We start from the raw sequence: 26,875 nt of genomic DNA, 5'->3' as shown, positions 1-26,875 counted from the left end.
CAAGGCAATACTGTCTCCCATAAGCATCCAGAATCACAGCAAACATCCCAAGGAACCAAAAAAAGCAGGTAAAAGCACAGCTCACCCTTGCCCAGGAGTAATCCATTGGCACAGTTGGAGGAGGCACTTCCTCAGCTGGTTCAATCACTCTTTTGGCCACAAGGTCCTGGTAGACAGACCTATGGAGAGAATACATTTATTAACTTCAGTGCTTTAAGAGATATAAGTGAGGTAGTCTTAATCTAGGCCTTAAAAACCCATAAGGAATACAAGTTGCTTTTCTTAAGCATGAGTATACTCCTTTATCAGGGTAAAACTCAGTGCCCTAACAGGTTTTGTCCCCTGCCGAAGGGGCCCCGTTAGTGTGACTTACTGAATGACCTCTCCCAACTCATCAAAGCTCCGGGGAACAAACACACCAGCCTCCTTCAAGGCTTGATTCTTTGAAACAGCAGTTTCAGAAGCCTGGTTGGCACAAGCTCCTGCGTGGCCAAACTGCACCTACAAACAAAAGAGGCAGCAGTAAGGAATACAAGCTGTTTATCTGCAGAGAGTAAAGCACAACAAAGAACTGACTAGGAAACCAGTGACAAAGGAATGCCACGGACTGCTCATCTGCCTTCTTTTTCATGCTAACAGACCTCTTGGTTGGGACTACAGAGTCAGCACTGCAACAGGATGGGCGTTCTCTGATCTGGAATGACCTCAGGCTCTGCCTCCCTTAATCCCCCCCACTCTCCAGAGCTGTTTAAGATGCATCTTTCACATCCCCACTCCAGAAGCGGGTGGCTCTTACAATCTGCTGTGTTCCCTGGCATCTCTGGGCTACCTTTACAAGTACACTGAATCCCTTAGAAATCTCCAGTGTCAGATTACAGAAGCACAAAAAGCCTTTACCACTTATGTTTATTAACTCCTGCAGGTTAAGTTCTTGCAATTCTGGAAGGTTTAGGCACAGTGAGAGAAGCTGGGTGTCATTCTTCCTGCCATGCATACATACATCCTTTATGCATTTGCCCACATTTTTTTCCCCACATACCTCTGAAGAGAACATGGTGGCACAAGTACCAATACACCAGCACACCACTGGCTTGGTGATACGACCTTCTTTAACACCCCTGCAGATCTTGTACTCTTCTGTGCCTCCAATCTGCAGAAAGAAGAAGAGCTGAGCTGCTTCCAGACTTTACACTTCTGTAGGAACCAGCTCCAAGATGCACTAGAGAGTGCTTCTTGGGTTTTCGTTTTCTCCTTTTTCATCAAGGAGCAACTGAAGTATCTGAACAAAGCCTCATTTGATGTTGTTTTGTTAAGCAGGGGAGACTGTGCTCGCCTGTGGAGTACATTCAATTTCTTTTGATTAAAGAAGCATGAATTCAAAGTTGAGGTATCCAGGAACAGCATGAATAGCTGCCACCTACCTGCAGCTATTATCTAGCAACCTTGCAGCCAAGGCCACAAGCTCTCAAAACAAAACACATGGCTATTTCCCAGGTAGGAGTGAACTGGTCTCACTCACCTCTCCGAGCACCACAATCATTTTCACTCCAGGAGTATCCTCATAACGCAAGACATGATCCATAAAAGTTGATCCAGGATATCTGGGTAGCATAGAAAGAAAATTGTAGACGTTGGATTTGTTTCATAAACCTTCCTGAAGGAAGAAAAAACTAACAGCCAACCTGCCCTTCTTCCTCCAGTTTCCTTCTGCTGACTGACCTAAAGAATGGCGTCTGTGTTGAAGATGCAGACTCCTACCTGTCTCCTCCAATGGCCACTCCTTCATACACCCCATCAGTGGTTCGGGAGATGATGTTGTTGAGCTCATTGGACATTCCTCCAGACCGTGAGACATAAGCCACGCTGCCAGGCCGGTACAGTTTTGATGCCAAGATATTATCCAGCATGCCTCCTGTGTTGCCTATTTTAAAACAACCTGGTTTGATCCCACCGACCTACAAAAAAGTTAAGAGACAGATGTAAAAGCCCTTTAAGATACACACGAAGCACAGAAACGTTTCTGTAAGACATAGAATCACAGAATCATTGTGGTTGGAAAAGTCTTTTAAGCTCCTGGAGTCCAAGCCCTGCTCTCACCCTACCCAGTCCACCACTAACCCACAGCCCTCAGCACCTCAGCCCCACAGCTTCAGGACCTCTCCAGGGATTGGGACTCCCCCAGCTCCCTGGGCAGCCTGGCACAGGGGCTGACACCCCTCTCAGGGAAACAGTTCTGCCTCAGCTCCAATCTCAACCTCCCCTGGGACAACTTGAGCCCATTTCCTCTTGTCATGTCAAGAGTTACTTGGGAGCAGAGATAAACCCTAGCCCCAGGCCAATACCTCCTGTCAGGGAGCTGCAGAGAGTGCTCCTATCTCCCCTCAGCCTCCTCTTCTCCAGGCTGAAAATCCCCAGGGCTCTCACAGCTGCTCCCCATCTGATTTGTGCCCCAGCCCCTTCCCCAGCTCCAGTGTCTGGCTCTGGACATGCTCCTCCAGCCCCTCAGTGTCTTTCTTGTAGTAAGGGGCCCAAAACTGAACACAGCAACAAGGTGCCCTTCAAATGAGAAACTAACGTGCATTTTACATGACTAAAGACAAAATGGACTGCAGGATATACTTTATCCTTCCAAGAAAGCTGATCTGAAGATGAAGACAGACGGACAAGAGGAGAAAAAGGACTTACAGTTGCAGGGCCAATGATAGTGACTCCTTTTTTATCAGCAGTCTTGATCAGTTTTCGAGTCAGGGCCTCTGGAATGCCCTCGGCAATGATGGCAATGGTGCGGATCTGCAGCGAGATTAAGGAAACCATTAACACCCCCCAGTGTCACCACTCTGCCAGGACCACCTGCACTCTCATACAGGAAGGCCCAATGCATGACCTGAAGTCTCAGACTTTGGAACAATGTACTGTTCAGAGACTTTTCTCCCCCTTGCACATTAGAGCAGTGCAATATTCTTATCAACTCAAAGTAATTACTTGTAACTAAGAAGTGCCAAGTTCCTCTTGCACAAACAGCAAGTTTAATGCCAGGATTTGCCATGCAGTTCCAGCATCCTCCTCACAGTCTATACAACAGTTAGAATTGAGGTACTTCTCTGCCAAGTTGGAGGAATGAGACAATTTGCTAATACCATTATGGTTTAAAGAAACATCAGTACCCTGCTGACAAGGTCTTCCTCCTTCTCTTGGGCTTCTTCTAGATCCCTCACTCACCTGTGGATAATTCATGGTTTCAACAGTGCTGTCGTAAGCAGAGCGCAGGGAGGCAAAGTTGATGAGAACATCCACCTCTGGGTGCTTCCTCATGGCATCTGACATGTTCTTGTAGACTGGAAGCAGGATCTCTTTGTGGCCCCAGTAGAACTTCTGCCTGTGGTCACCACTATGGGAAGGAAACAGAAAAGCCTTGACCTTTAAAGGCTACCCAAAAGACACAGGGATACAGTGCATGCAGACAGAGGAGTTTACAAACCCCAGCTCTCAGACACCAAGACTGACTGTGAGACACTCACTAGCAAGTGAGCTTACATGGGGAGGGACCATACTAACAGCAGAAGGTTCTTCAGAGTATAGAACAGAGCAGCATATGGAAGGAGACGGGATAATGGGGACAGAGGCATCCAGCAAGATGAATAAGCTCTCCCACAGTGAAGTTACCAGAGCCTCAATTCTACTCCAAGCTGGAAGACAGAATGAGGCACAGAAAGAGTAATGAATGAGATGCATGCAAAGCTGCATTACTGGGCTGGAACAAACACCAGACTGGGGGAACAGGAAACCACTATCTGCAGTGAGCAGCCAGGTCAGCAATGTGAGTGTCAGTCAGCTTTCTAGTTCTGCTACACTGAGACTCTACCCACCCTGCTCTGCACATACTGCAGGAGATGCACCTAGGAAGGTTCCCCTGTAGGTGTTGTCTTTTCTGTATGGTAGATGTTCTTACTGGAACTTCACTGAAGTCTGTACTGTTTAGCCATTTGCTGGCTGTGTTCTCGTACATTTGTAACTAAACATTCTAGGTTTTTCCAGCCTGACTTCTTCCAAAAGGTCAAGCAGCATCAGATTTAATTACAGGGAGCCTTAAAACTTTTAATCCCTCTTGCTATTTATTCATTAAACAACTGCAACACTGCAAGAGGTTGCCACTCATCCACAGACATGGCTGTGCCTGCACTCAGTTCTAGTACCCTGAGGTTTGCACTTGCTGAGAAGTTATTACAGAGCTGCAATTATCATCAGAGCTGCAGACTAACAGTACAAGGTACTTAATTGTCAAGAGGCAAAATCCTCTGCAGGACATAGGTTGATTAGACATCATCTCTCCTGGATGTCCGCAAATGTCACAGAAATGAAAGGACTTCCCTTCACTTTATGTGAGCTCCCCCTCACTGTCTCAGCAGTGGGCCAGACAGCCACTTCTTTCCTCCCTGTTTGCCCCATTTGACAAAGCAGCTGAGGCACAGCTGTGCTCTGGAGGTTCCTCCTGAGGGCAGTTTGAAACACCCAGTGGGCTCAGCCCTGTTAGCTGTGGGGACAGGGTAAGAGAGGGTGAATACCACAAGAGACCCTATCTAACTGAAGGATCTGCACACTTCCTGCCTGCTCAGAAACTACTGGCACTACAGCAAAGAGAACGAAAAAGATGAACAAGATTTTGGTTTTTAAGAGAACTGTGTTTGGCTCCACGACAGGCTGCTTTGGTCTATTAGCAGAGCTGCTGTGATTCTGGCTGGTATTTGTGCAGGAAAATTCCAGGTGCTGCAGGCACAAATCAAGATGTCTCAGGCAAGCATGAAGTAAACAGTAGAGGAGTGGAAGAAACCTCCCATCACACTACTGCCTCTGCTAAGCTGTTAAAGAAAACCCAAGCAGTCATGCCTGCCTTACTTGGTGAGTGAAGAAACAGAACATGGACACCTTCTGAAAGAGCAAATTGTGTGGCTAACATTAAGCTCTTTCAACAGAGCAGCCTGAAAACAATAGCTGAGGGAAACCGAAAACAATCAGCAAAGCCAATCTGATGGTGGAAGGGAGCATAGGAGAAGGTGGTAAAGCAGATATGTAGACCAGGGCAGAGCTACACTAAAGAACAGCAGAGACCAGAAGAGGAGGAAGCTAACAGAAGAACGTGAGGGAAGCAGTCAGAAAGATAACGCTGTCAGTCAGCAACACGGTACTTACGTGAATGGATAAACCATGGCAGCTACTGAGGGTTCATCCCGGGAGCAAATGTAATCAAAGTCCAGCATTCCTTGCACTGCCCGTGTCTGCATCCCCCAAATGATAGCTTTGGTGTGACGGCTGAACAGCGTTGTGGCTTTACCTGCTCAGAGAGAGGAGGGAGGGGGGGAACAACCCCACCAGAACACATTCAAAACATGCACCTGTGCACGACAAAAAAGCTGCAACTTTGCCAAATGACTGCTGAGAGGTCTCCCAGATGAGTGTATGCCCCTCCCTCTGAAGTGTACCCAACAGGTGAACAGCAGGATGTAAGTAGCCACACTGTCCAAACTAAGGAAGAAACTGTAGATGAAGCAGCATCCCCCTTCCCAGGATTCTGAATACAACAGTCAACATTTTAGGTTTCACAAAATGGGCAAGTGCTCAATCACAGGGAAGGGAGGGAGCTGGTGTAGGAAAGAAGTGCAAACTGCCTCTTCTCATGTGGGCCATTCGTGTTCCTCCCTGACAAGTTTTATTCAGCAAGGCTGAAGAGGAAGGGAAATTTGAATTGTATCATTTATTTGCATATGGCCTACAGTCCCATGAGAACCCCACAGGAGGTTTTTGCCCCCTACATTTGTCAAGGCACCACAGTAGGACGACAGGAAATAAAAAGAGAAACAGGGGTACAGAGACAGCAAAGGAGCTCTACACACTCAGGTTTTGATTTCAGGTGGGTTTTTTTTTGATGATCAGAATCAACACAGACACAATGGCTCCAAGAATTTATGTATGGCTCAAAACTTGGCTTGGAGGGAGTGCAGAGCTGAGGGCCTGATCTAGGTGGGAGCTGCTTCTGCAGTGGGGTTGGACTAGATCTCTAAAGGTCCCTTCCAACCCAACCCTTCTACGACTCTATGAAAGGCAACAGCTCAACTAGTGGGGATGGACTGTTTGCTTAAAGATTATTCACACCACTTATCACAGCAGAACACTGAGTTCCTCCTTTGGACTCCAGGAAGGGTTAATTTTAAAACTCTTAATAACTCAGAGCTCACCCAGCTGCTGAGGCCAACTCAATCTACCATTGACTTCTTCTAGACTTTGAATCAAAGGTAAAACAGCGTTAAGGATTAAACAGGATACTTTGGCAAGCAACCACTCGCTGTTCTCCAACCTCACTGTGCTCCCCAGCACTACAAGTTCACAGTTCAGAGGCACTGCCACGTGACTTGTCACTAGGAAACAAGCACCCTGAAAAACTCAATTTATCTTGCAGGTGCCTGCAGGGAGGTGATATTAGTCTTCATTGAAACAGGAAAATGCAAGCCCAGAAAGGTGATGCTATTTGTCTTAGACCATACAAGGAGGAATCTGAAAGTTCCCCTCTACTCTCCCTCCTCTTACATAGAGGAAACAGTCTGAAACTCGGCTGTGACCCCGATTCAGTAGTTTACTCTCATCCAGCACAGAGCTCAAGAGAGTGCTTAAAGCCGCCACATTCAAGCTCAAGCTTCAATGGTTTGCTGAACTGATAAGGCAACAAGAAAACTGAGTTTGTTCAGCAACTTTTCTGTGCCCTTCAAGGTTCATAAACAACACCCACATTGTTTTGTTTCCCTTTGGAACAACATGCCTGTTATTAGGGCACACTTAGAGATTCCTGCTTTTTGAGAGCAAAGGGAACAGAGATTCTCACAATATGCCCAGGTCTGGTTTTCTCTGTAATAATTAGGGAGAGGAAAGGAAGAAAAAACTAGTTTGGAGATCTATCCCTCTATCCCCCAGCAGCAGGAAGTTTTTGTGCAAAGGAGTATGTGAACTGCTCTGGAAAAAACAGATGAAAAGTTCATGTGGTGAGAGCTAAATATGCTGGGCAGGAGGGAAGGACCAGACAACACTGCAAACTGCTGGAGAGAAAAAACAGCAACAAAACCAAGAACTAAAAGTCAGCTGCCAGCAAGGCCAGGCACATTCAGCTAGTCACACGTGTCCTACCTGAACCAGGTCTTGAAGCTGGGACTGAATCTGTTAAAGAGAGAATCACTCATGCAACAACACGACAGAGTTGGCTGCTGTCATTCCAGCAGCAGGGCACCTGTGAGGATGCTGAAAGCTTCCCTCCTCCCCACAGCACTCAGGCTTTCTGGGTTTTGCTTTTGTTAAAAAAACAATTGGACCAGAAACGCTCTCCATTGTACTTCCTCTCCAAATACTGAGAACACCAAGTCTTGCATTTTGCCATCTAGACAACTTTTTGCTTATCCCAGCACAAACACACTTCAGGTTCAGGTGGCAGGTCTGTGCACTGCAAGCTCTGCGGCATTTTAAATGCCCTTCTGAAGCGTTGCTCATGCAAAGTTGTGTGCACAATGACTAAGAGAGCAGTAGGGAGGGGGTTGTGATGTGTTTCACTGGAATCAGATATGAATCTTGCTGTCATACTGTTGTGAAAGAGGCCAGTACCTCCTTACATTCAAGGGAGAAGGACCAGGACATGATCCCATTCTGTCCCTGCCCAATTCTGCTGTTTTATTGCCATACAACAGAGCAAGGCTTCCAAAAAATACGAGCAAAAGGCTGACAAAGCTTTTGCATATTACCATGCTAAAGAAGCTTCAGTAAAAAAAACAAACCCAAATAAAACCAAAAACCTAAAAGAGAACAAAAACCCCCACACAAAACAAGACCAAAACCACACACCACACAGTAACCTCTGGCCCTAAGAGAGTGAGGAGTACGTCACCACTACTGAACTGACTGAAGGATGTTCATCCAGGAAGCTGCAGCTTCTACCAAGAAGGACTTTCTGAAATACCTACATGGTTCCAACAGCACCCCAGGGGAACAACCCCAGGCACTTCCATGGAAGGCAGGGCCTCAGTTCATCAGCCACAGCAGAGCCCCTAACCTGTTGTCTGTCAGCCTGGCACATGGGGACACGGGAAAGATGAGTTCTCAAACCATGCTTTTTCCCTTCAAAGGAATGCCCCAGATCAAGGTAACTCTGACTCACCTTGTGTAGGAGCTAATAGCACAAGTGACTACATTCTAAGAGCACCTAAACTTGGGAGATAAACAGGCACCACAAGGTTGCTTCCCTTTATAGCCAGAAAAAATAGCAATAGCCTAGTCCACATCCCATCCTTTGGAGCTGGAGGGAACTGACAGCAATCATTTCCAATGCTGCACTTACCAAGAGGTGCTGTTGGTTTTGCCTTCTTGGCTGGAGCAATATCATCTGTTTTGGATTCAGAGAAGGAAGCTGTTCTGCTTGGTGCTGGAGTCTGAAAGATTCAGAAGGCAAGTCAGTAAAAAGGGAGAGCACGCCAGGTAAAGCCTGGAGCACGGAGGAAGTGGCCACTTTGGCTAAACTCATCTACATCAGAAAACTAGGGACAGCTCTGTTTTGAGATAGGACCATTTCAGTCAAGTGAGGGAAAAACTCCTCATTGACCAAGTTCCCAGTAGATGCAAGAGTCACATTGTTGGTTTTGAGGGGCCACCCCTTCTGCACGAAGAACATGGATGTTGGGAGGGCCCCTCCTGATAAACCACACAGCGTCACTTCACTTTTCCTAAAGCTTTGTACAAACACAATGGTGGCCAAGATCCCTTTCTGACCTGCCCAGACAGGGGAAGCTGCCTTCAGGAGGCTCTTCACAGTGTTCCCTCACCATTTCACTCACCGAGGGGCTGCCGCTGGCGTTGAGGAGGAAGTTGGCAGTGTGGGCTGCAGCCGGCGGCTGGTTGGGGATGGGCCGGTGCCCCAGCGCCATCCCCACGATCGCTGTCATGTGTGTCTCTGTGCCAAAGACATGGATGGGGATCCCAGTGGTCTTCCCTGTGTGTGCACAGAAGAACAGTCAGCCTTGCTGGGAGGGAACAGGAATAAGCTTCTCCTAAAGTGAAGCATTTCATAGAATCATAGAATTGGTGGGGGGTGGAAGGGACCTCCAGAGCTCATCCAGCCCAAGCCCCTGCTAAAGCAGGTTCCCCTTGATCAAGGGTAACAGGAACTTGTCTGGGGGGTTTGGAAAGCTTCCAAGGAGACTCCACATCCTCCGTGGGCAGCCTGGGCCAGGGCTCCCTCATCCTCACAAACACAGGGAAAGACTTCTCTGCTAAGTGCAACTGTTTGTGCTCCAGCTTTTGTCCATCACCCCTTTTCCTGTCACTGGACACTACAGAAAAAACTGTCACCCCATCCTCTTGACATAGACCTTTTAAACAGTTAATGAGATCCCCTGCTTAGTCTTCTCCAGACTAAACAGACCCGGGTCCTGCAGCCTTTCCTCATCAGGAAGATGCTCCAGGCCTCACCAGGGCAGAGGGGGAAGAGGACCTCCCTCAGCCTTGAAAAGGCTCAGCAGAAAGCAGGTGGAAGAAACAAGGTGTATGAATAAAACTTAAGGGAATGGTTGGTCCTTACCAACTTCTCCCATGACACGTAATCCTTCTTGGTAGTTTGGGCCCCCTCTTCGTACAAAGATCCTCACCTCATGCTCCTTCAGAGGACCTTGGTAATCCTTAATTGCTCTGACAATGCCCTAAGAGAGACAACACACAGGACAGGTGAGGTGAGCAGCCCAACACTTCTCCTGACCCACCACCTCAGGAGCTCCTGGAAGGGACACACAACACTGAGCTGAGGAGAATGGCGTGGGGTGAATGACTGCGGGTGTTTACTGGTACTTCTGAAGAGTTGCTTACTTTAAAAGTGGCTGCTACGTTGGTGAAGTTAGCAATGCTGCCTCCAATGATGAGGATTTTACCTGAGGGAAGAAACATGCATAAGTAAAACTGTTCCAAGAACACAGTGTACTGTAATATCATGAAGCAGTTTAGGACAAAGTGAAACAATGCTGCAGTTCAGCCTAGCCAACAGCTTGCAGTAAATTGTGTTTAGCAGAGCCTGGAAGATAAAAGCTTCTTACCAAGCAAGAATTATTCTGATCAGAATCTCTTGAGCCACATTTGCTCCTGCTTCTGAAGCAAAAGCCTACAAAAATCCATCACTATTTCGCTCAGAAGGCAACAGTAAGCTGCCTTCTGCCAGGGAGGTGTAAGCAAGAGTAACAACTCAGATTTGCTGGGGTTTCCCCCCAGATTCACAGATGAGCATCTTTGCAGTGGCAGCAACTCCTTTACCTTCAGGGTGCTTCTCTCGTGTCATGAGGGAGAGAATAGTCTTTGCGTAGTCATAGGTCTGTTGCTCACTTGGGGCTCCAGAATATTCCCCATAGTTGGCCAGTTCATTCACACCTCCCAAGTCACAAATGGTGTCACTAAAAAAAACAAGTTAAGAGATTTGTTATAAGTTGACTCATGATAAAGGTCTTAATAAAACATTCCAAATCCCTGGGAAAGTGGGACTTGTCACAGAAATATTGTGCTGTGTGCTGAAAATAAAGCTGCTTTCCTCTTGGTGTCAGCCATGAATAATCTTGTTATGCTTCCTGGATCTGATGGGAAGTCAGTGACTACCACAGCAATGTTATTGCCACAAGTAGTTTTCAGTCAGCTTGCTCCTTTCCACTTGAAAAAGAAACCACATCTCAACCTCCCAGAAATAAATTCTCTAAGGGACACTGCGTTCCAAATCTTGGTAAGAGATCTGCACAGCATCTTCATTCTCAAGAGGACAAGCTGTGATGGTGTGGGAAAGATGACTTTAGAAGAGTCTCCTTTCCAGGGGCTGCATCACTTATTTTCTTCCAGCACTGTAAATCCACCCCCATCTCTGGAAAACTTGTTACCTGTAAACCACAGAGGCACCACCACCAGCCACCATGGTCCAGATCCTGCCTTTGGGGTTGAGGATGGTAAGCTTCAAGCTGGCTCCGCTCTTTGCATCCAGATCAGCAATGTAGGCTTCCTGCAAAGACAGCAGGGAAAACTTACACTTCCTTCTGCATCCTCCTTTTCCAAACCAGACTGCTGAGCCTGCTGGACATGTGGAGATCCCACATCTCCTGTCAGTTGTAAGGGAGGGAGACTCAGCTTCACCTCTCAGATGCCAGGACTGATGTGTGTCAGGTGTTCCCCAAGACAGAACACTGAAATTGGACTGGGTATAAACAACTTGTGTCGTTCTCTGTCCCAAATTTGAACCTTCCTTTGACAAAAACCAGCTCAAGTGTCATACCCTCCAAAGAACACATTGTCTTTCTAAGGCTTGATGGCTTACCCAGGTGAAGTCACAAGTGACTGCTACAAATACATTTGTTATTACTTTGTTTGCAGAGTGCAGATAGAGAAGCAGATCTTTCCTGTTTTCACACACACACAAAAAAAAAAGGCTTTGGAAATGCACTTGAAAATTGGTTGTGCTTCACTAAGATGCACTGCTGGCCTTTCCACTGCTCAGCCAGCCCTGGGTTTCATGGTTTTGTATACAACAGTCACAGAATCAAACGCCTCTGAACCGAAAAAATCTTGTTCTGACCTTGTCTGCAGACTGAGGCTGGAGGAAACTTAAATTATCAACACACCCACGGCTAACAACTCTCTGGCTGCACCTCAGCCAAGAATGTAATCACCAAGAGTGCTGTAATTTGGCTCAACGTGGTGTCCCTGTACCACAGTGTGCTTGCCTGTTGAGAAGCACTTCATTGGGAGTTCATTAGAATTCTCAGCAAAGACACTGCCACAATAACCTTCACAGCAACTTGCAGGGGGATGATTCAGAGACAAAAACTGAATTAATCCTTTTAAAAGCAAACTGAGTTAAAAGTGCTGGCATCCAGCAAGCTGCACAGAGAGAAACAGCTAAATGGATTTTCTGGCCACGTTACAAAAGCCTTTGCCAACTGAAGCATAATTATAATTATTAAAATGAAAAAGTCAGGACAGAAATCTCGTTGGAGACAGCAGAACAGTCACCTGACACAAGTAACAGAACAATTAAGGAAAGAGCTCTACTTCCAACAGTCTCTGAAGCTGCTGGAAAGCTACGTGTGAAGGGGTGTTTATGCAACCAGCTGGTACCAACCCAGGGAATTCTGAGAGGAAAAAGGCACTTCTGACTTTTTGTTCCAAAGCCCACCTGCAGGCAGCCTTTTGGCCATTACTTCCCAGCAAAATGAACATCTTGACTTTTTACTTGAAGTCTGAGCGATGGTGATTATTTTCTCTGGATCCCTACTCGTGTGCAGATTTTGTACACAACTGCCACTCTGCTCTCCAACTGAAACACTGAGGGACCAGAAGCTGCCAGAAGGCTGTCAATAACCAGCATGAAATGATGATACTAACAGGGAAGCAAGGCAGGCTAGGACCATACAAGGAAGGCTGGACATGCACAGCATGTAGCTGAACGAGGCTAAATATAAGCCTCCATTTAAAACAAATCAGTTCTGAATTAAAGAACTGAAACAACATCTGAGAAGAGATGGAAAGTAACTGCAGTTCAGAGTGTGACTATGAGAAGTCCCAGGACTACAGTAGCCTGCAGACACGTTTGCAGAAGTTCTTGTAACAGATGGCAATGCCAAGGGACTTAAATGGCAACAAAATCTCATTGGGAAACCTCAATGCCACAGACACACAAGCAACAAGGACTTAATCTTGCAGTCCACAAAGGACCAGAGTGGGTTGTTACTTGCCTCTGGGTAAGCTTCCCTGCCAAAGGGAGGAGGGAACTCCACATCTCCCCATTTCACTTTGCAGATGTAGTCAGCAGTTGCATCAATCTTTGCAGCCAAATCGAGGATGTAGACTCCATCACTAGTCACCACTGCAAAAGAAATCCAAGTCAGCTCTGCTTTGTACCAAGCTATGTTACAGATGCACTCCTAACATTTGGTACCATACAGAGATCATCACCAAAGCTAGTTCCCTTTCACCTTCCTTCCTCCACATGGACCAGTTAGTTGTATTTACCAGATCCAGCAAGTTCCCGTAAGAATTAACTTAACCAAGGTCATAGACTGGGGGCTGTTTTGTTCTGGTCCAACAAAGCAATGTTTATATTCTTCAGCCCTGACTCCTATTTCAATGGACTTTTTCATTTCCACCAGGAATTACAGAACAGAACACCCTTAAGCAGCTCTCCTTTTTGACTCATTCCACAGATAGCTCCAAGACACATCATTGCCACTTTTCTTCTTCTGTTGCACAGGCCACTCAATATTGTTGTGAGCTACATAAACCAGAGAAGGGTAAAGTACACGCTTCAGTATTCTAGAACAGAAAGCCCTGCTCCCAAAAATATCCATTACCTAATGGATTGATCTCAAGGTATGTGAAATATAGATCCTCATAAAGGTTGAACAGGCCACAGATGAAGCTAGCCAAGATGCTGTAAAGAAAAAAGATAACACAAATTCACTTAAGCAGCCAAATATAAAGCACAGACAGCCCTGTTTCATTTATATTAGCAGCAATCTACAAATCTACTCTGTATCAATTTCCTTAATTCTCATTCATCTTCTCTGGAAGAAGCCTAAGTGATGACTCAAGGAAAGGAAGACTTTGATGACTCATTTTAATTACACTCCACCAAGCTCTGCTGAGAACACAGTTGCTCACAACTGTCATGCAGACAGTTTAATCTCACTGGGAGACAGAAATGCATCACTGTCTGTCACTGACACACACAGGTCTTTGCCAGAACTTCATTAGCTGGGATGGGGCAGAGACTGCAGTAAACTCTGTTAGTGACAGCCTTGTTCAGCCTTTCAGTGGTGAACAGTGCTGTCAGTGATTACATTACGTTTGGAACAACCATGACTCTCATTAAGGTTAACTAGATAAAGATATCCAATTAAAGGAGATGCAGAAGCAGCTTTGAGATCTACAGATAGGCTTGCAGGGAGCATAGAAATAGCAAGAGAATATCTTCTTAGACTAGGCCTAAGCACAGCAGAGTACATTTCTGAGTTAGCGGTCAGAGTCCCATCTTATCACCATTTCAACTAAATAAAAGAAACTGTTCTATGCTGGCACAAGGGATCAACACTCAATACACGTTCCCAGCATCCCAGAGGTCAGGACTTCAGCAGACTGAGAAGTACTCCTTGTCAAGTGAAGCCTCAAAGAACTATGAACACTTACTTTGAGCTTTACAAGCAGCTCAGACAAGGTCAAAGCACGTGGATTTAGCATGCACAGCATTTTCTTGAGAGCAGTGAGAAGAGCAGGAGGGAAGGCTTTAGTATGGAACAGAACAAAGAGATGTCACACTAAAATAAAGGAGAGGAGCTTCTGAGTGGCTTGCCATGCCCACAGCTGGGCACTTATACTTACTCCTTTTTATTTGCTGGTGCATGCTTCAGAAGATGTTTCTTTACATCCGACTCATTGAGCTTTTCATCCACTGCCACAAGCAACTTCTGAGCTTTGGCATCAACATCTCCCACATCCACACCCCCCTCATGGTGGAAAAGGACATAGTCTCCCTCACGAGCAGCATATATGCACACGTAGAACTCTTCCTCCTGCACCACAGAGCCAGGCACAAGCATTGGCAAGTCACACACAGAAAAGACTTTGAAGGAGAGGCTTTTGTGTCAATGCTGGGGAAGGGGCACCTGAAGGGGCACCACAGATAAGCTTTCTAAGGAGAAGCAGGACTGGAGCAGCCTGGACACTCCTCAGGGTTGTATGGGCTGTGAGGGTGAGTAGCAGGGCCCAGAGTGCTTCATCTTGGTGAAACATACCAGGGACAGCACTTCCCATTTCTGGAGAAAACAGCTCCCATCTTACACAAGGGAAGGGCAAACCAGGGCCCGTCTTTGCATGCACCAAAAGCACCTGTACATTAGGTAATTTTACCTTCCTGCAAAACGTGGCAGAGTGGGAGTATTTCACCAGCACAAAATGAGATTTCACATCAGATGGTTTGTTAACCATGACAGTACCAGAAGCAAGGAGCAGTGAGCTGCCTTGATCAACCAACTGGGTCCCTCAGGTGACCTGTAACCTCCTCCCAGCAGAGTTAACAACCACCAACGTGATTATTAACAACTATTTGTGTGGACTAGTGCTGTGCCTGCCCAGCTCTGACCACAGGCATTGACACTGTCAGCTTAACAGCATGCTCCCAAACTCCTGCTTTCTCCACTCCATCAATCCATCTCAGCTATGTGCAAATAAAAAGAGACTTAAAAACACTTTTTAGTGCTTTTTTATACCAACCTGTTTGTGAGGGACAAAGGGTTCAATCAGAAAATTCTTTAGGATCCCCTTAGCATTACCAATCTGTAGGCAGAAAACAAGACAAACATAGTAAACGCTTGCCCCAAGTCCACACTTACAACAGCACAAAGCAAGCTTCAAGAATTCATTAACGTTACTCTAAAGTCACTTCTTCCCAAGCACCTTGACTGTGTCCCCTGAGGAATCTCAGTGCTCACCCTCCAGCAGAGCACTGTCACTGCTAAGCACGTTGCTGTACCACTCAGGGTATTTGTCATTCATAGGTTACAGGAGCCAGTCACCTTCCCCTTTCCTAACAGGACTGGTGGCTATTAGAATTACACTAGAATGGCTGCTCTCATTTCCTGTCCCAGAGACAGCACTTTCCCAAGGCACTGCTTAGTGCAGCCTGACACACGATGGCCCGAGCTTCTTCTGGAGCTTTGCAAGAAATCTAAAGCGAGAGAACTCCTGAGCTAGAGAGGGAACGGCAGGAGCAGAGGCCTCTGCCCAGCACTCCCCCTGGAAGGGGCATCTTTGAACACGGAAGAGTAAAAGAAGCCTTTATCCCCTTCCTACAGCTACAGCAAGGTCCCAAGAATTGTCCTGCACAGGCACCTTCTTGCTATCCAAACGCAACCTTCCTGGCTCACAGGACACACCTGCACAGGCCATGAGAGATACTGTTGGGGCCTGGGCTATAATGAATGTTATGGAGTCAGTCAGAAACGAAGAAAGTCTGCAGTTTGTCTTTGAATTGCCTTCTGCAGCAAAAAAGGCCAGAAAGGAATGCCTATGTGATAGCTGCTTGAGCAAGGGGAAAACCAAAACTGCAGATTGTAACAGAAACAAGGTCAAAGCAAGACGATAGGACAGAGCATTAAACTGAGCGTTGTTAGAAGACTGAACAGAGCATTGTGTGATTGCTTGTACTTGACTAATAAATTGTAACATATGCAACTAACAATAATAGAAACTTAACTAAATGTAAGGTAAGCATAGCCATAGTGTGAGAGAAAACTAACTGAAGGCCAAACAGATGGGGTGATATTTTAGACACAATAAGGCTGATGTTTTAAGCACAACAAGGCTGGTGTTTTTACACAATGAGGTTGGTGTTTAAGTTGTTACAAAAATGAAACTTTGAGGCCTTATGCATAGCACGTGATGCTTAGTATTAACTTTCTACCATGAACTGTAGCATGTACACAGCATTTGGAAAAGGTATATAAGTGATGATTATGTGACAATAAATTGGAGCTGATACACATCAGATTGGTGTCTGGTCACTCCCATTTCACGCAACAAAGAAGAAGAAGCCCTGCACAAAGAAAAAGAAACCCTGCAAGATACCCCCTGCTCCTGAGGACACTGCTTCAGGAGCCAGCACCACTGGTCACAAAACCTCAGCACAGTCCTTCCTTTAGACAAAGGGGTTGTGTTGTGCTAAAGAAATGATTTCAACACCCATGTTTTCCTGATGGGCAGGCACACAAGATGCAGTTGCCTGCTGTTTTGTAATGGCCTTCAGGTACAAATCAATCACAGTGAGGCCACAGCATCAGTTTCCTTGAGGCAGTAGAACTCTGTCAGCTCCTGAAACACAGCATCTGGGATGGCAGCCGTTCCTTCATCATTAGCATTGCAGTGTCATTCCCAGGAGAATAAATATTACAAGCCAGCACTGAGTTAAAATAAGGACTTGAAGTAACAGTCATCAGCCAAAACATACTGGCTGGGTACAATAAGAGACCAATTTTATGACAGCTTTTATACTTGTCTTGTTAAATCTGCCTTGGGTATTAAAATGAAGCAGCTATGCCAGACACAGCACTGGAGCTACGCAAGTGGAAGGGACTTCCAGAATGGCACTAATTCCTGCTGAGCTCCCACTGCACAGGCTCTACATAGCAGAGGGGAACAAGGAGCATTGAGCTGTTCTTCCTGACAAGTTGGGTCGTTTCTCAGTGCCATTTTACCAACAGGAAGTTCTCACCTTGAACAGTTTTGTGCTTGCTTCAAGCATAAGATGCATTTTAAACCACGCTAATCAAGAACAATACCTGCACACCAGCTCCTGTCACAGTGGCAGGCAGAAAAGACAGAACAAAGCAGCCTTACATTTGTTGCTAAGGTGGCACTCACCGTGGTTTCTTGGCCCAGGCGCTGTTTGAGCCAAACCTTCACCTGGTCCAGAGTGAGGTTAATTCCAACCAGCCCAAGCTTCCCACGTCTCTTTATGAGCTGGTCTGGCTTCACCACCAAACGCTACAACATTGTGCAAAGCAGACAGAAGGAAGGAGACATTATTAGAAAGTGATTGTGGTCAAGCAATTCCCTGCAGATACTCCAACAAAAAGAGTTCTATACAGCAACTGTCCTTGCAGAATCTCTTTAATCTCTTGGCAAATCCATCTCTTGGGGTTTTTTTACACTGGATTTTAAGAAGTGCTGCCTTATTTCTACTCAGATGGGAGTATACACCAGAGACTGAGGTGACAGTTGTGTTTTGACTTTTCTTTCCCCCCCCTAATGAAAGATGGGGTGTAAGTACCCACTTTCTGCTAAAGAAAACAACAAGAAACATGCCTAGAAGAGTACAGCATCCTGTCAGGTTTTCAAACTGTCTTTGTCAAATGCATCATGAAATTAACACTTCTGTGAGCACTGGCCCACAAGGAGAAACTATTTAGAGATGCAGCAAGCAGAGGATACTGCTTCTATCAGTCAGAAAGGGCCTGAAACACTCATCTTCTACCAACCAGTGACTTAATTACATTAAAATCACTCGAAAGAAGCCAGCTTGGACAGCTAATAAAAGGAGCTCTGGATATGTTTTCTCCACAGAACGTGCATGGCTATGAAACACAAAGAGAGATAAATGACCTTGCATTGAAAAAACAAAAGATGAAGCCTTGGCTAACATTTTGCTTGGAGGCAGGAAACCTGAGCTGTACCCTAACTGAGCATAAAAGCTACCTGTGGAGAAAGTGCTCCATGATTTCATAAAGTAAGGGTTGAGGACAGGGATTGACATCCAGAGACTCTTGCTTTTCCATGAATCAGCCTCCTTTACCTCCCATGTAGTCATTAGCAGCTTCTTGTTTGCAGGTCTCTCTGCTCATGTATTTCATAGCCCTTAAAGGACTTTTATAATCAACCCCCCAGAAGGTAATACAACAGCCTTGAAGCAAGGCTTGTTTCTTCCTCGGTGTTACAAACAAAAAGGGGCAGAGCAGCTGCAGCAGTGACTGGTCCTTCAGGAAAGATGTGGTGCACAGTCCTGCTCACAGGCTGCCACAACCTGATGTGCCATGGCAACAGGGAGTAACTAGGGTGGGCTGAGTCTTGCCTGGGGCTCTATAGGAAGGCACATCACTGTTCTTACCTCACTCAGAAGCCAAGGGTGATCCTGGGTGAGTCGTGCCCAGTCAGTGGATGGGGTGACACGGGCATACTTGAAACGGTTCTGGATGGCAGAGGATGTACAGATGTACTTGTACAGAAACTCCTTCCCCGTCTGCTCAGAGATGGCTTTGGCTGACATGGCTACGTAGTCTGAATTGGGGAATAACAAAAACAAACAAAAAGGCAATCAGAAAGAGAGTCCAGTTCTCAGAGAAAACTCCCAACCACCTAGCTCAGTGCAAAAAAGCCAAAAACCAAGTCAAAGCAAACACAGAGCTGGGGCTGTGCCTCCCCATTATAAGTCAGGCTATACAATTAACCTGATAAGCAACAACTGTTTTGGTCCAGCTTTGCCTGCTGGGAGAGGGAGAATCCTTGCAGCCTGTCCCAGTCACCATTCTGCTTATACCAAACCTGAGAGCTCTGAGCATCCCCCACATCTAGGCGAGTGCTCAGCTAAGGCAACGTGTCTCAAACACCACTGGGTTTGCTGTTGTGGGATCTGTGTAACACATCACTGGTAGGTAGGTCCCCAGGTAGCCTATCGGCCAGCACTGTGCTACCTTCCTAGCAGCTTTCCTGTGGGAGCTATCTCCAGAGAAGTGCATTTTGCCTGCTTGACTCCTGTTGAAAATACAGGCTGCTGCTGCTCAGAGACATGCCACTGCATCTGGGAGCTACAGGAAAGCACACAGGCAGACCTTGCCTACGCTGCTAGGTAGGTCCCTGGGTAGCCTATCAGCCAGCACTGTGCTACCTTCACACACCTCCCGTTTCTTTAGTGCACTACCAGGGAGTGACAAGGCAGCAGGAGAGAAAAGCCCTTCCTCCCACTTGCTTTCTTGAAGTATGCCACATTTCCAGTCTGAGTCTGACTGCAGGCAAAACAGCAACCCCCCAAAGCCTGAAGGGAGAAGAAAACATTGCCAGTATTATCAAAAACAGAGCAACTTTCCTTTTTTGTTTCAGGACCTAGGTGTCTTGGAAGCAGGTCCTCACAAGACAACAAAGAAGATTAAGATTAGACAGTTTGGGTTGGTTTGGAGTGGGGTTTTTCTCCCTAACTTCATGCCTTTCCTGGAGACTGCTTTCTTGTCTTCTAAAGAATGTACTCTAAACTGTCATAAGTAAATGATTTCTGATCTCAAGGCTGTAACTTTTCCTTCTCACACGCAGCAACAAGGTCACAGGTGTCAAAGATGCATTTATTTTTAGCTGCATTCAATATTTATTTTAAAGAATGCTTCATCCCAGTGAACCTGTCTGCCATGTGTCAAACATCAGAACTGAGCCTTGTGATCTGCCAGAGGCCAACAAGCAGTTTTGGTTTTTCTGAGGGGTCAGACTCCTGACAGAGATGCTTAAGCAGTGGCTCATGCCGAATTTTGAGTGACTAGGGCCCTGTCACTGCTCCCTAAGCACAGCCAATGTGGCAGGAAACACAAAAGCACGATGAGGATGGTTTCTGTGCAGAAAGGCACCAGCACAGAAGAACCAAGATTCCATCTGAGTATGTGAACAGTGAAGTATTTGAATGGCACAGTAAGACTGCCAGACTGCCCATGCCATAACAAAATAAATGTTCCACTTAAAGCTCACAGAAGGAAACGCTTTAAATACTCCAGTTACTTCTTGTGCTACCTTCTGGGTAATAATCATTAGTAATCAAGTGGGTTATTCATTGTATAAGCGAGCACAGAATATGCCAGGGAATAATTAGCCATCATTAGGATGAAAGTCCTTTTTCCCCAGAGCAGGAAGAAAAAACAGACAAGGTATTTACTCTGGGGAAAAAAGCAGTAGGAGGCAGGCTGCATTCTCTGTATGCCTCTAGAATGAAACCAGCTGGACTTAAGTAAGGACTGTTATTGAAAGCTGTTAAGCAGGCTTAAGAGCTGCCAGTCAAATTTGCTGCCAACATCTTTTCAAATGCCATTCCAGTGGTAAAATAGAAAAGGAGAACCTACAGAAAGAGCAAAAGATGTTAAAAGAAAAGAAGTGTTCCTGCTTTCAGAGAATTATAGTTACATAGAACTCCCAACATGATTGCAGCTTCCAAACCAACCCCATTTCAAAGTGGCGTCAGGAAGCGCTTCTGAAGCACTCTTTCTTCATAGGATCAAAATCACTCTTGTCACCATAAACACTCACACCTAATATTTGGCCTGTTAAAAATAACCCCACTTTATCAACCCAGTGCCAAAGTCAATGCAGCCTGAGGAGAGGGGAGCTCTTGCAAACATGCCAAATGACAGCAAGCCCATTTTGTTTGTCTGCAAAGCAAGGCACACATCCCACCTTCCTCCATCTCCTCCTCACAGCTCCCAGCCCGGCCCAATGCTACCCAAGGCTGCTGTGTTAACTCCTTTGCTCTCTAACGCACATTCTTACAAATACACATTCAGAGATGCTGTGGGAATGGAGCTGTCTCAGGAAAACATTGCAAGCCACAGAATTATTTCAAGAGCTGAGGCTACAGGCAGATATTCTTCAGTAACTTTAGAGGTAGTCTAGAACTTCCACTGGGCACTTTTAGCTCCAAAAAACAGAGTGCCATCGGGATAACAGTTATATTAAGGCAAGGGCTTATAGTCACTGAGGAAACAACACATATTGGAAGAGGAAATACTCAATCAAGGAGCAATACTGGGTACCAGGAGATTAACCTCACACATTCCAGGAGTTGCAAGGCTTACTGCATAACTCTCTGGTGTGGCTGTAAGCAAAGGGCAGACATCGAAGCCAGAGAAATGTTCACCCCTGCTTAGTGTTAAACCACCACAGCTTTTGAGAAGCTCACTACAAGACAGACACTGAGGTTCTGGATCATGTCCAAAGCAAGGCAGTAAAGACAGTGAAGGGTGAGAGGCAGCTGAGGTAACTGGGGGTGTTTAGTCTGGACAAGAGAAGGCTGAGAGGAGATGTGAGCACTCTCTGCAACTCCCTGACAAGAGGCTGGAGTGAGGTGGAGGTTGGTCTTTTCTCCCAAGTAACAAGACAAGAGGAGATGATATCAAGTTGACCCAGAGGGGGTTGAGATTGGAGCTGAGGAAGAACTTTTTTCCCCTAAGAGGGGTGTCAGCCCCTGTGCCAGGCTGCCCAGGGAGCTGAGGGAGTGCCCATCCCTGGAGGGATCCCAAAGCCATGGAGCTGAGGTGCTGAGGGCTGTGGTGGACTGGGCAGGGTGAGGGTAAGGCTGGGACTCCAGGAGCTTCAAGGGCTTTTCCAAGTGAAATAATACAGTGATTCTATAAAGAGAGGAACTTTGACTGCCAGAAAAAGGAGGCGAATAGAGGCCACGTGTGTAACGGTCTCAAGGGGAAGCAGTCTGCAACAGTGGCCAGACACATAGTAGGGAATCTGGCAGATGGCCCACGTGCTGAATGGGTTACAGACATGGCTTCTCAGGCTTATGGAGCAACTGGGTATTTGCTGTACAAAATCCTATTGCTGATTGCAACTCTCTGCCAATTTTTGCCCTGCAAATGCCACAAACCTTTAGGAGTGTAAGCTGTGTTGTAACCTGCATTAAAAAAAAAAATCACAGATTAGCAGAGTTGCTTTGACCGATGAACCTTAGTTAGGCAGGAAGCTGGAAGAGACAGAATGGTTTAACTCTTAGAAACCAGAGCTTGCCATGTCAGATTAAGATGAATCTCAAATGGGTTTGTAGAGCTAGTTTGCATCTATCCTCTGCTTATTGTAGACCACTTTCATGGTACCTTTCAGAGACAGATTTCTTCTTAATTATGAGGCACTGCCTGTGCATCAGATAAGCATTGTTCAAAAACAATGTGCCAGTTTTAACCTGACCAGAAGCTTACAGCTTCATTATACTGCCAGTCAGCCACAGGTTAGCTACAGACGAAGACTCTCCAAATCAATGTGACTGTACATTGTGATAGTAGTTGGCAGAGCTGTAAGAAAAAAGAATAAAGGAAAGCACACACCAAAAAAAAAACCCACCCAAACATCCCCAGACTCACTCAGCAAACGGACAGGGAGCATACTCAGTTCCCACAAACACCACTCTGCTACTTTGGCTTCAGAGCTGCACACAGACATGCTACAGTAACTCATCTGTGCTGTCGTGCTGAAAACTTTCCATTACATTTTTCTTTTTGCTTTAAAGCAGTGCTGTTTCTGGGAACAAACCCTACTCCCAAGTTACCTGCAGCTATTTATTTTGCCTGCTAAGAAGATGGAATATCCTTTGCTTTCAAAGCCCTTAGAAATCCATCAGCTGCCTACTCTACAAAATGCTAAAGGCCAGTCCCTGAGAAAAAAAGAAGTGTCCTATTTCACTGCAGCAGAAGCAGATGGATAAAAGTAAACAGTAAATATATTTCTTAACCTTAAAAAAAAACCTCAAAGCCTAAGCTATTTTTCGTTTCTCCAGGGTGACACGGATTCCCTGAACAACACTGCAGATCTTCAGTCCACATTTACCCACTGAAACAATCCAAGCTGATGCTAGTTATGTCGATGACCAAGATGTAACCCTCTACGATTGCAGGACACCGGGACCCAGGACATCCTTCAGGTCTTACTAAAAACAGTCCTGTGAAAAAAATACCAGTGGGAACAGCAGTGACATACATGGGATTGCTTAACCCTGGTGGACTCAAAACACAGGGGGCACTCCCATGAGTCGTGGCACTGTGAAGTTGCTCATATCTCTGGATCATTACTGGCCTCCTTTATGCCACTACTTTCCCGTTCTTGCAATAACACCAACTGAGGCAGAGAGAGAAAACCTGGAGGATTATTACAATAGCAGCAGAAAAATGACAAAACGCTCGTGTCATGGCAAGACAAGAGTAGGAATGAGGCTGTCTGGCCCTTATCTGCTCGTGTTTCACTAAGACATTTCCTAACTGTTAGCAAGTCTTTACTCATGGCCCTCATTCAGTCCCTCTGCTGCTCCAGCCCGGCGTTTCTCATGGGACAGACTGCACAAAACAATTGCTTCAGTCTGCTGAATTGGTAAGCTAGAAGATCAGCAGGAAAGCAATTTCCACAGGGCATCAGCAATTCCTAGCTGTATGTGCTCGTGCAGGTCCCTCAACCAGCGAGACATAATCAGAGCAGGATCTGTTAGCTGTTTGCATCTGTTCTGCCAGCAGGAGCAGGGACTGCAGATTGCCACTGAAGTGGAGGAGTAGAATCTTTGCAGTTTCCCCAAGAAAGAAGCAGGTTAGGCCTCATCTGTCATGGATCCTATTACTTGTTTTTACCTTCATGTTTAGCACCTGCAGTGCCAACCAAAGCTGATGAGATTGATGGACGCACCTCTGAAGAAAAACTGAGGGAGTTCAGAGTAAAAAATACCTTTTTCTGCACAAAGTACAAGCTATAGGATAACATTCCCTTCTACTGGTGCACTGCCAGACACTGCTCTGCTCACGATTCATTAGGTAACTGCAATTTTCATTCAACTTCAGGCCTCAAACCTTGCAGCCACCACACAGAAAGGCAGACTCGTGTCAGCAGTACAAAAAGCCACTTCTAGTCTGCTCTTAATGTCTGTTATCTGTTGCACAGGCTTTAGAATAAAAAAGCTACCAGTTTCTAACCTCTAGCCCCACTGGCTGCCTGCAAGTCATCCTGAGCCTCCCCCATACACCTGCATGTTCACAGCCCTTCAGATCCAGTTATTATAAATGCCTTTTTTGCCTTTTTTTTCCCCCCCCTCTCTAAAGTGTGTGAGGGAATCACAGCTGGTTCCTGGCTAAGCCTGCTGAGTGAAGGACAACCTACTGCCACTTCATAGCCATTTCCATAGTTATGTGCCATGAACCTTTGAGTTAAAATGCAAAGCGTTTCTGATCACAGAACAGTTCAGGTCAGAAGGAGCCTCAGATCACCACACAGTCCCACCTTAAGCTCAAAGCAGGGTCAGCTCTGGAGTCAGCCCAAGGTACAAGGGGTGTTCCCCCACCTGAAGCATGCTGCCCTTTACTTCTTCAGCAAAGAGCTCTGCTGAACTGATGCCACACGTTTAGTCTTGGTCCGACAAGCGTGACATCGGTGTAAGAACAAGTTATTTCTGGAAGCATCACCGATTCCCACAAGTGACTTGCAGGCATTTATTGAGGCTTTAAAACAAACAGCTCCCCTACAGCACAGAGGTATCATTATCCTCCATACTCACCGATTTCATTAAAAAGTGCTGTTTTTCAGCCTTCACTAGCAAGACCAGAGCAACTGCAAGAAATGGATCAGATCACCTCTTTGAGGTCTCAGAAGCACTTATTCACTCAGACCATCACCTGTCATAGATGCAAAAAGATTGTGCTTGGGGAAGGTTTCTTTTCATTTACAAGTATTGACAAGAGACAAACAGTGATGGCAGCAAGCTAGAGAAGGATTAAAAGAGCCAGATGATGTGTTTGCTGTGCCACAACTGATCCATCTGCCTCGATACACCAGCAGCTATTGAAAGGAGACACAACACAATCTGAAGGGGAAAAAAAAGACAAGAAGGATCCTGATTCTTGACAGCAGAACCCAGGTAAAGTCTCCTTGACTCCAAAAGAGATCAGATGATGTGGCACTACTCAGCACAATACAGTCTACTCTGTAAGAGGAGGGGGGGGTGGGAAATGAAAGCATTGATTTGGTTCATTGTTCTTTAAATCCTTTCTGGCCTCAGAGGTGTAACTGTGAGCTTCACCACTTTGTGTTCACACAGAACACGGTGTTCACGTATGGAATTTTTCTGCCATGCTCCCATCGCCCCTGAGCAATGCTTTTGTTGAGAGAAAATGTCCCCCCCTCCTCTGCAGGGGAGATCTCACGCCCTCTCTCCTGAGAATTATGTCAACAAAACCATACTGTAAATAAAGCAACCTTCCCTTTCCATGCCAGGTCATTTATTAACACAGTTCAAGATCAGCCAGTATTTTCAGCCCACAGCAGCGTGACAAGTTACGTCAGCTTCCATCTGGCAAACACGCGTGCTTTCATCAGAGGGCTGGAGAGAAGAGGCCCCGCAGCAGGTGGCCACGATACCTCCCCACTGAGGGTTGGGAAACGCCTGGCACTGCTCTGCTGTGATGCAAGCAGGTGCCCTCGTTCAACACCCGGCTTGGGAGCAGGTTTCCTGCAGATGGGGAAGCTCCAAGAACAAAACAGCAGCCAGATGAGGGAATGGGCTATGGAGTGAATGAAGTCTGGCTAATGGGGAGCCAAGTGCCCTATAACCACCTAGCACCAGAAGCAGGGTATTGGAATCCTGTCTTTAAAGATGATCTTATTCTGCAGCCTTGGGGAAAGTCCTTAGCAAGTTTATGCCTTGAATCTTTCCCCATATCCCTTGCAAAGGGAAGAGTAGCTGTATGTGCTCTGGCCTAGGAGGCTGAGCAAGACTCCCAGCAGCGGCTGTCTTTCATACCTGTCCTTCGTACCTGGTCCCAGTACTTCAAGCAGAGGTGCTAGGGCAGGAAGAGCAGTGCTAGCTGGAGGATGGAGAGCACACTGTCTGCATGCCTGTGCAGAAGCCTCTTATGCAGAAAACTCTACAAGGTTTGAATAACAGTGTTAAAAGAGGAGAGCTGCTATTCTGAGCTCCAATCCAAAAGACGAAACTAAGTAAATACAGATATCTGCAAACAATATACTCAAGCTGCACACAAGTTGTGGGTCTTTAGACACCAGATGAACATAGTTTAACAGAGAGAAAACAGGAGCTTGCAAGCAGCAAACAAAAGCGCTGGAAATCTGCCATTTCACAGCCTCTTCAAGTCTCAGGCCCAGCTGCAGGAGAGACACAGGCTCTTCATCCTCCCGCCAGTACGACAGCAAGAAGGGGATGAGACCCCAACGCCAAGGCTGCTGCCTCTACCACCGCCGTCAAGGGATGTTTGTTCTGGAAGCAGTGCACAGGCGCTGCCGGCAAAGGCTCTCCGGGATGAAGGGAACAAGCACGCAAAGACAGGACCCGGACCTGCTGCTGCTGCAGACGGAAGCGCTTTGCTCCCAGCCCCTTGGCAACTGCTCGTGCTGTGCCCATCGCTAACAGACCGTGCCCTCGCCCAGCGCAGACACGAGCGGCCCCGAGCCTCCATCCCAGCAGCACCGGACCTCCCCCAAGGTCAGGGGCGGCGGCGCGAAGAGGGAGCCCGGGGCTCTGGCGCGCACCGCCACGCTCTTT

The 26,875-nt window shown here is 46.4% G+C and overlaps 1 protein-coding gene across 1 annotated transcript in view; it reads right to left on the bottom strand.

The window, feature by feature from the left end:
* ACLY (ATP citrate lyase) overlaps nucleotides 1–26,875 on the bottom strand; it is a 32,724-nt gene that overhangs the window by 5,492 nt on the left and 357 nt on the right. Inside the window, exons 2-22 of the mRNA XM_062018103.1 lie at nucleotides 18,701–18,870; nucleotides 17,458–17,580; nucleotides 15,313–15,375; nucleotides 14,422–14,612; nucleotides 13,395–13,474; nucleotides 12,780–12,910; nucleotides 10,932–11,050; nucleotides 10,324–10,460; nucleotides 9,886–9,947; nucleotides 9,605–9,722; nucleotides 8,862–9,016; nucleotides 8,369–8,459; nucleotides 7,171–7,200; nucleotides 5,188–5,329; nucleotides 3,220–3,388; nucleotides 2,686–2,790; nucleotides 1,759–1,955; nucleotides 1,520–1,601; nucleotides 1,040–1,150; nucleotides 374–501; nucleotides 86–179 (exon numbers count right to left, since the gene is read on the bottom strand). Of these exons, the coding sequence (XP_061874087.1) occupies nucleotides 86–179; nucleotides 374–501; nucleotides 1,040–1,150; nucleotides 1,520–1,601; nucleotides 1,759–1,955; nucleotides 2,686–2,790; nucleotides 3,220–3,388; nucleotides 5,188–5,329; nucleotides 7,171–7,200; nucleotides 8,369–8,459; nucleotides 8,862–9,016; nucleotides 9,605–9,722; nucleotides 9,886–9,947; nucleotides 10,324–10,460; nucleotides 10,932–11,050; nucleotides 12,780–12,910; nucleotides 13,395–13,474; nucleotides 14,422–14,612; nucleotides 15,313–15,375; nucleotides 17,458–17,580; nucleotides 18,701–18,859 (2,487 nt within the window). The 5' untranslated portion in view covers nucleotides 18,860–18,870. The remainder of the gene's footprint in view (nucleotides 1–85; nucleotides 180–373; nucleotides 502–1,039; nucleotides 1,151–1,519; nucleotides 1,602–1,758; nucleotides 1,956–2,685; nucleotides 2,791–3,219; nucleotides 3,389–5,187; nucleotides 5,330–7,170; nucleotides 7,201–8,368; nucleotides 8,460–8,861; nucleotides 9,017–9,604; nucleotides 9,723–9,885; nucleotides 9,948–10,323; nucleotides 10,461–10,931; nucleotides 11,051–12,779; nucleotides 12,911–13,394; nucleotides 13,475–14,421; nucleotides 14,613–15,312; nucleotides 15,376–17,457; nucleotides 17,581–18,700; nucleotides 18,871–26,875) is intronic.

This window comes from Colius striatus, chromosome Z (assembly GCF_028858725.1).
Source record: "Colius striatus isolate bColStr4 chromosome Z, bColStr4.1.hap1, whole genome shotgun sequence".
Taxonomy (NCBI): Eukaryota; Metazoa; Chordata; class Aves; order Coliiformes; family Coliidae; genus Colius; species Colius striatus.
This window is presented reverse-complemented; position numbering and strand designations above follow the sequence as displayed.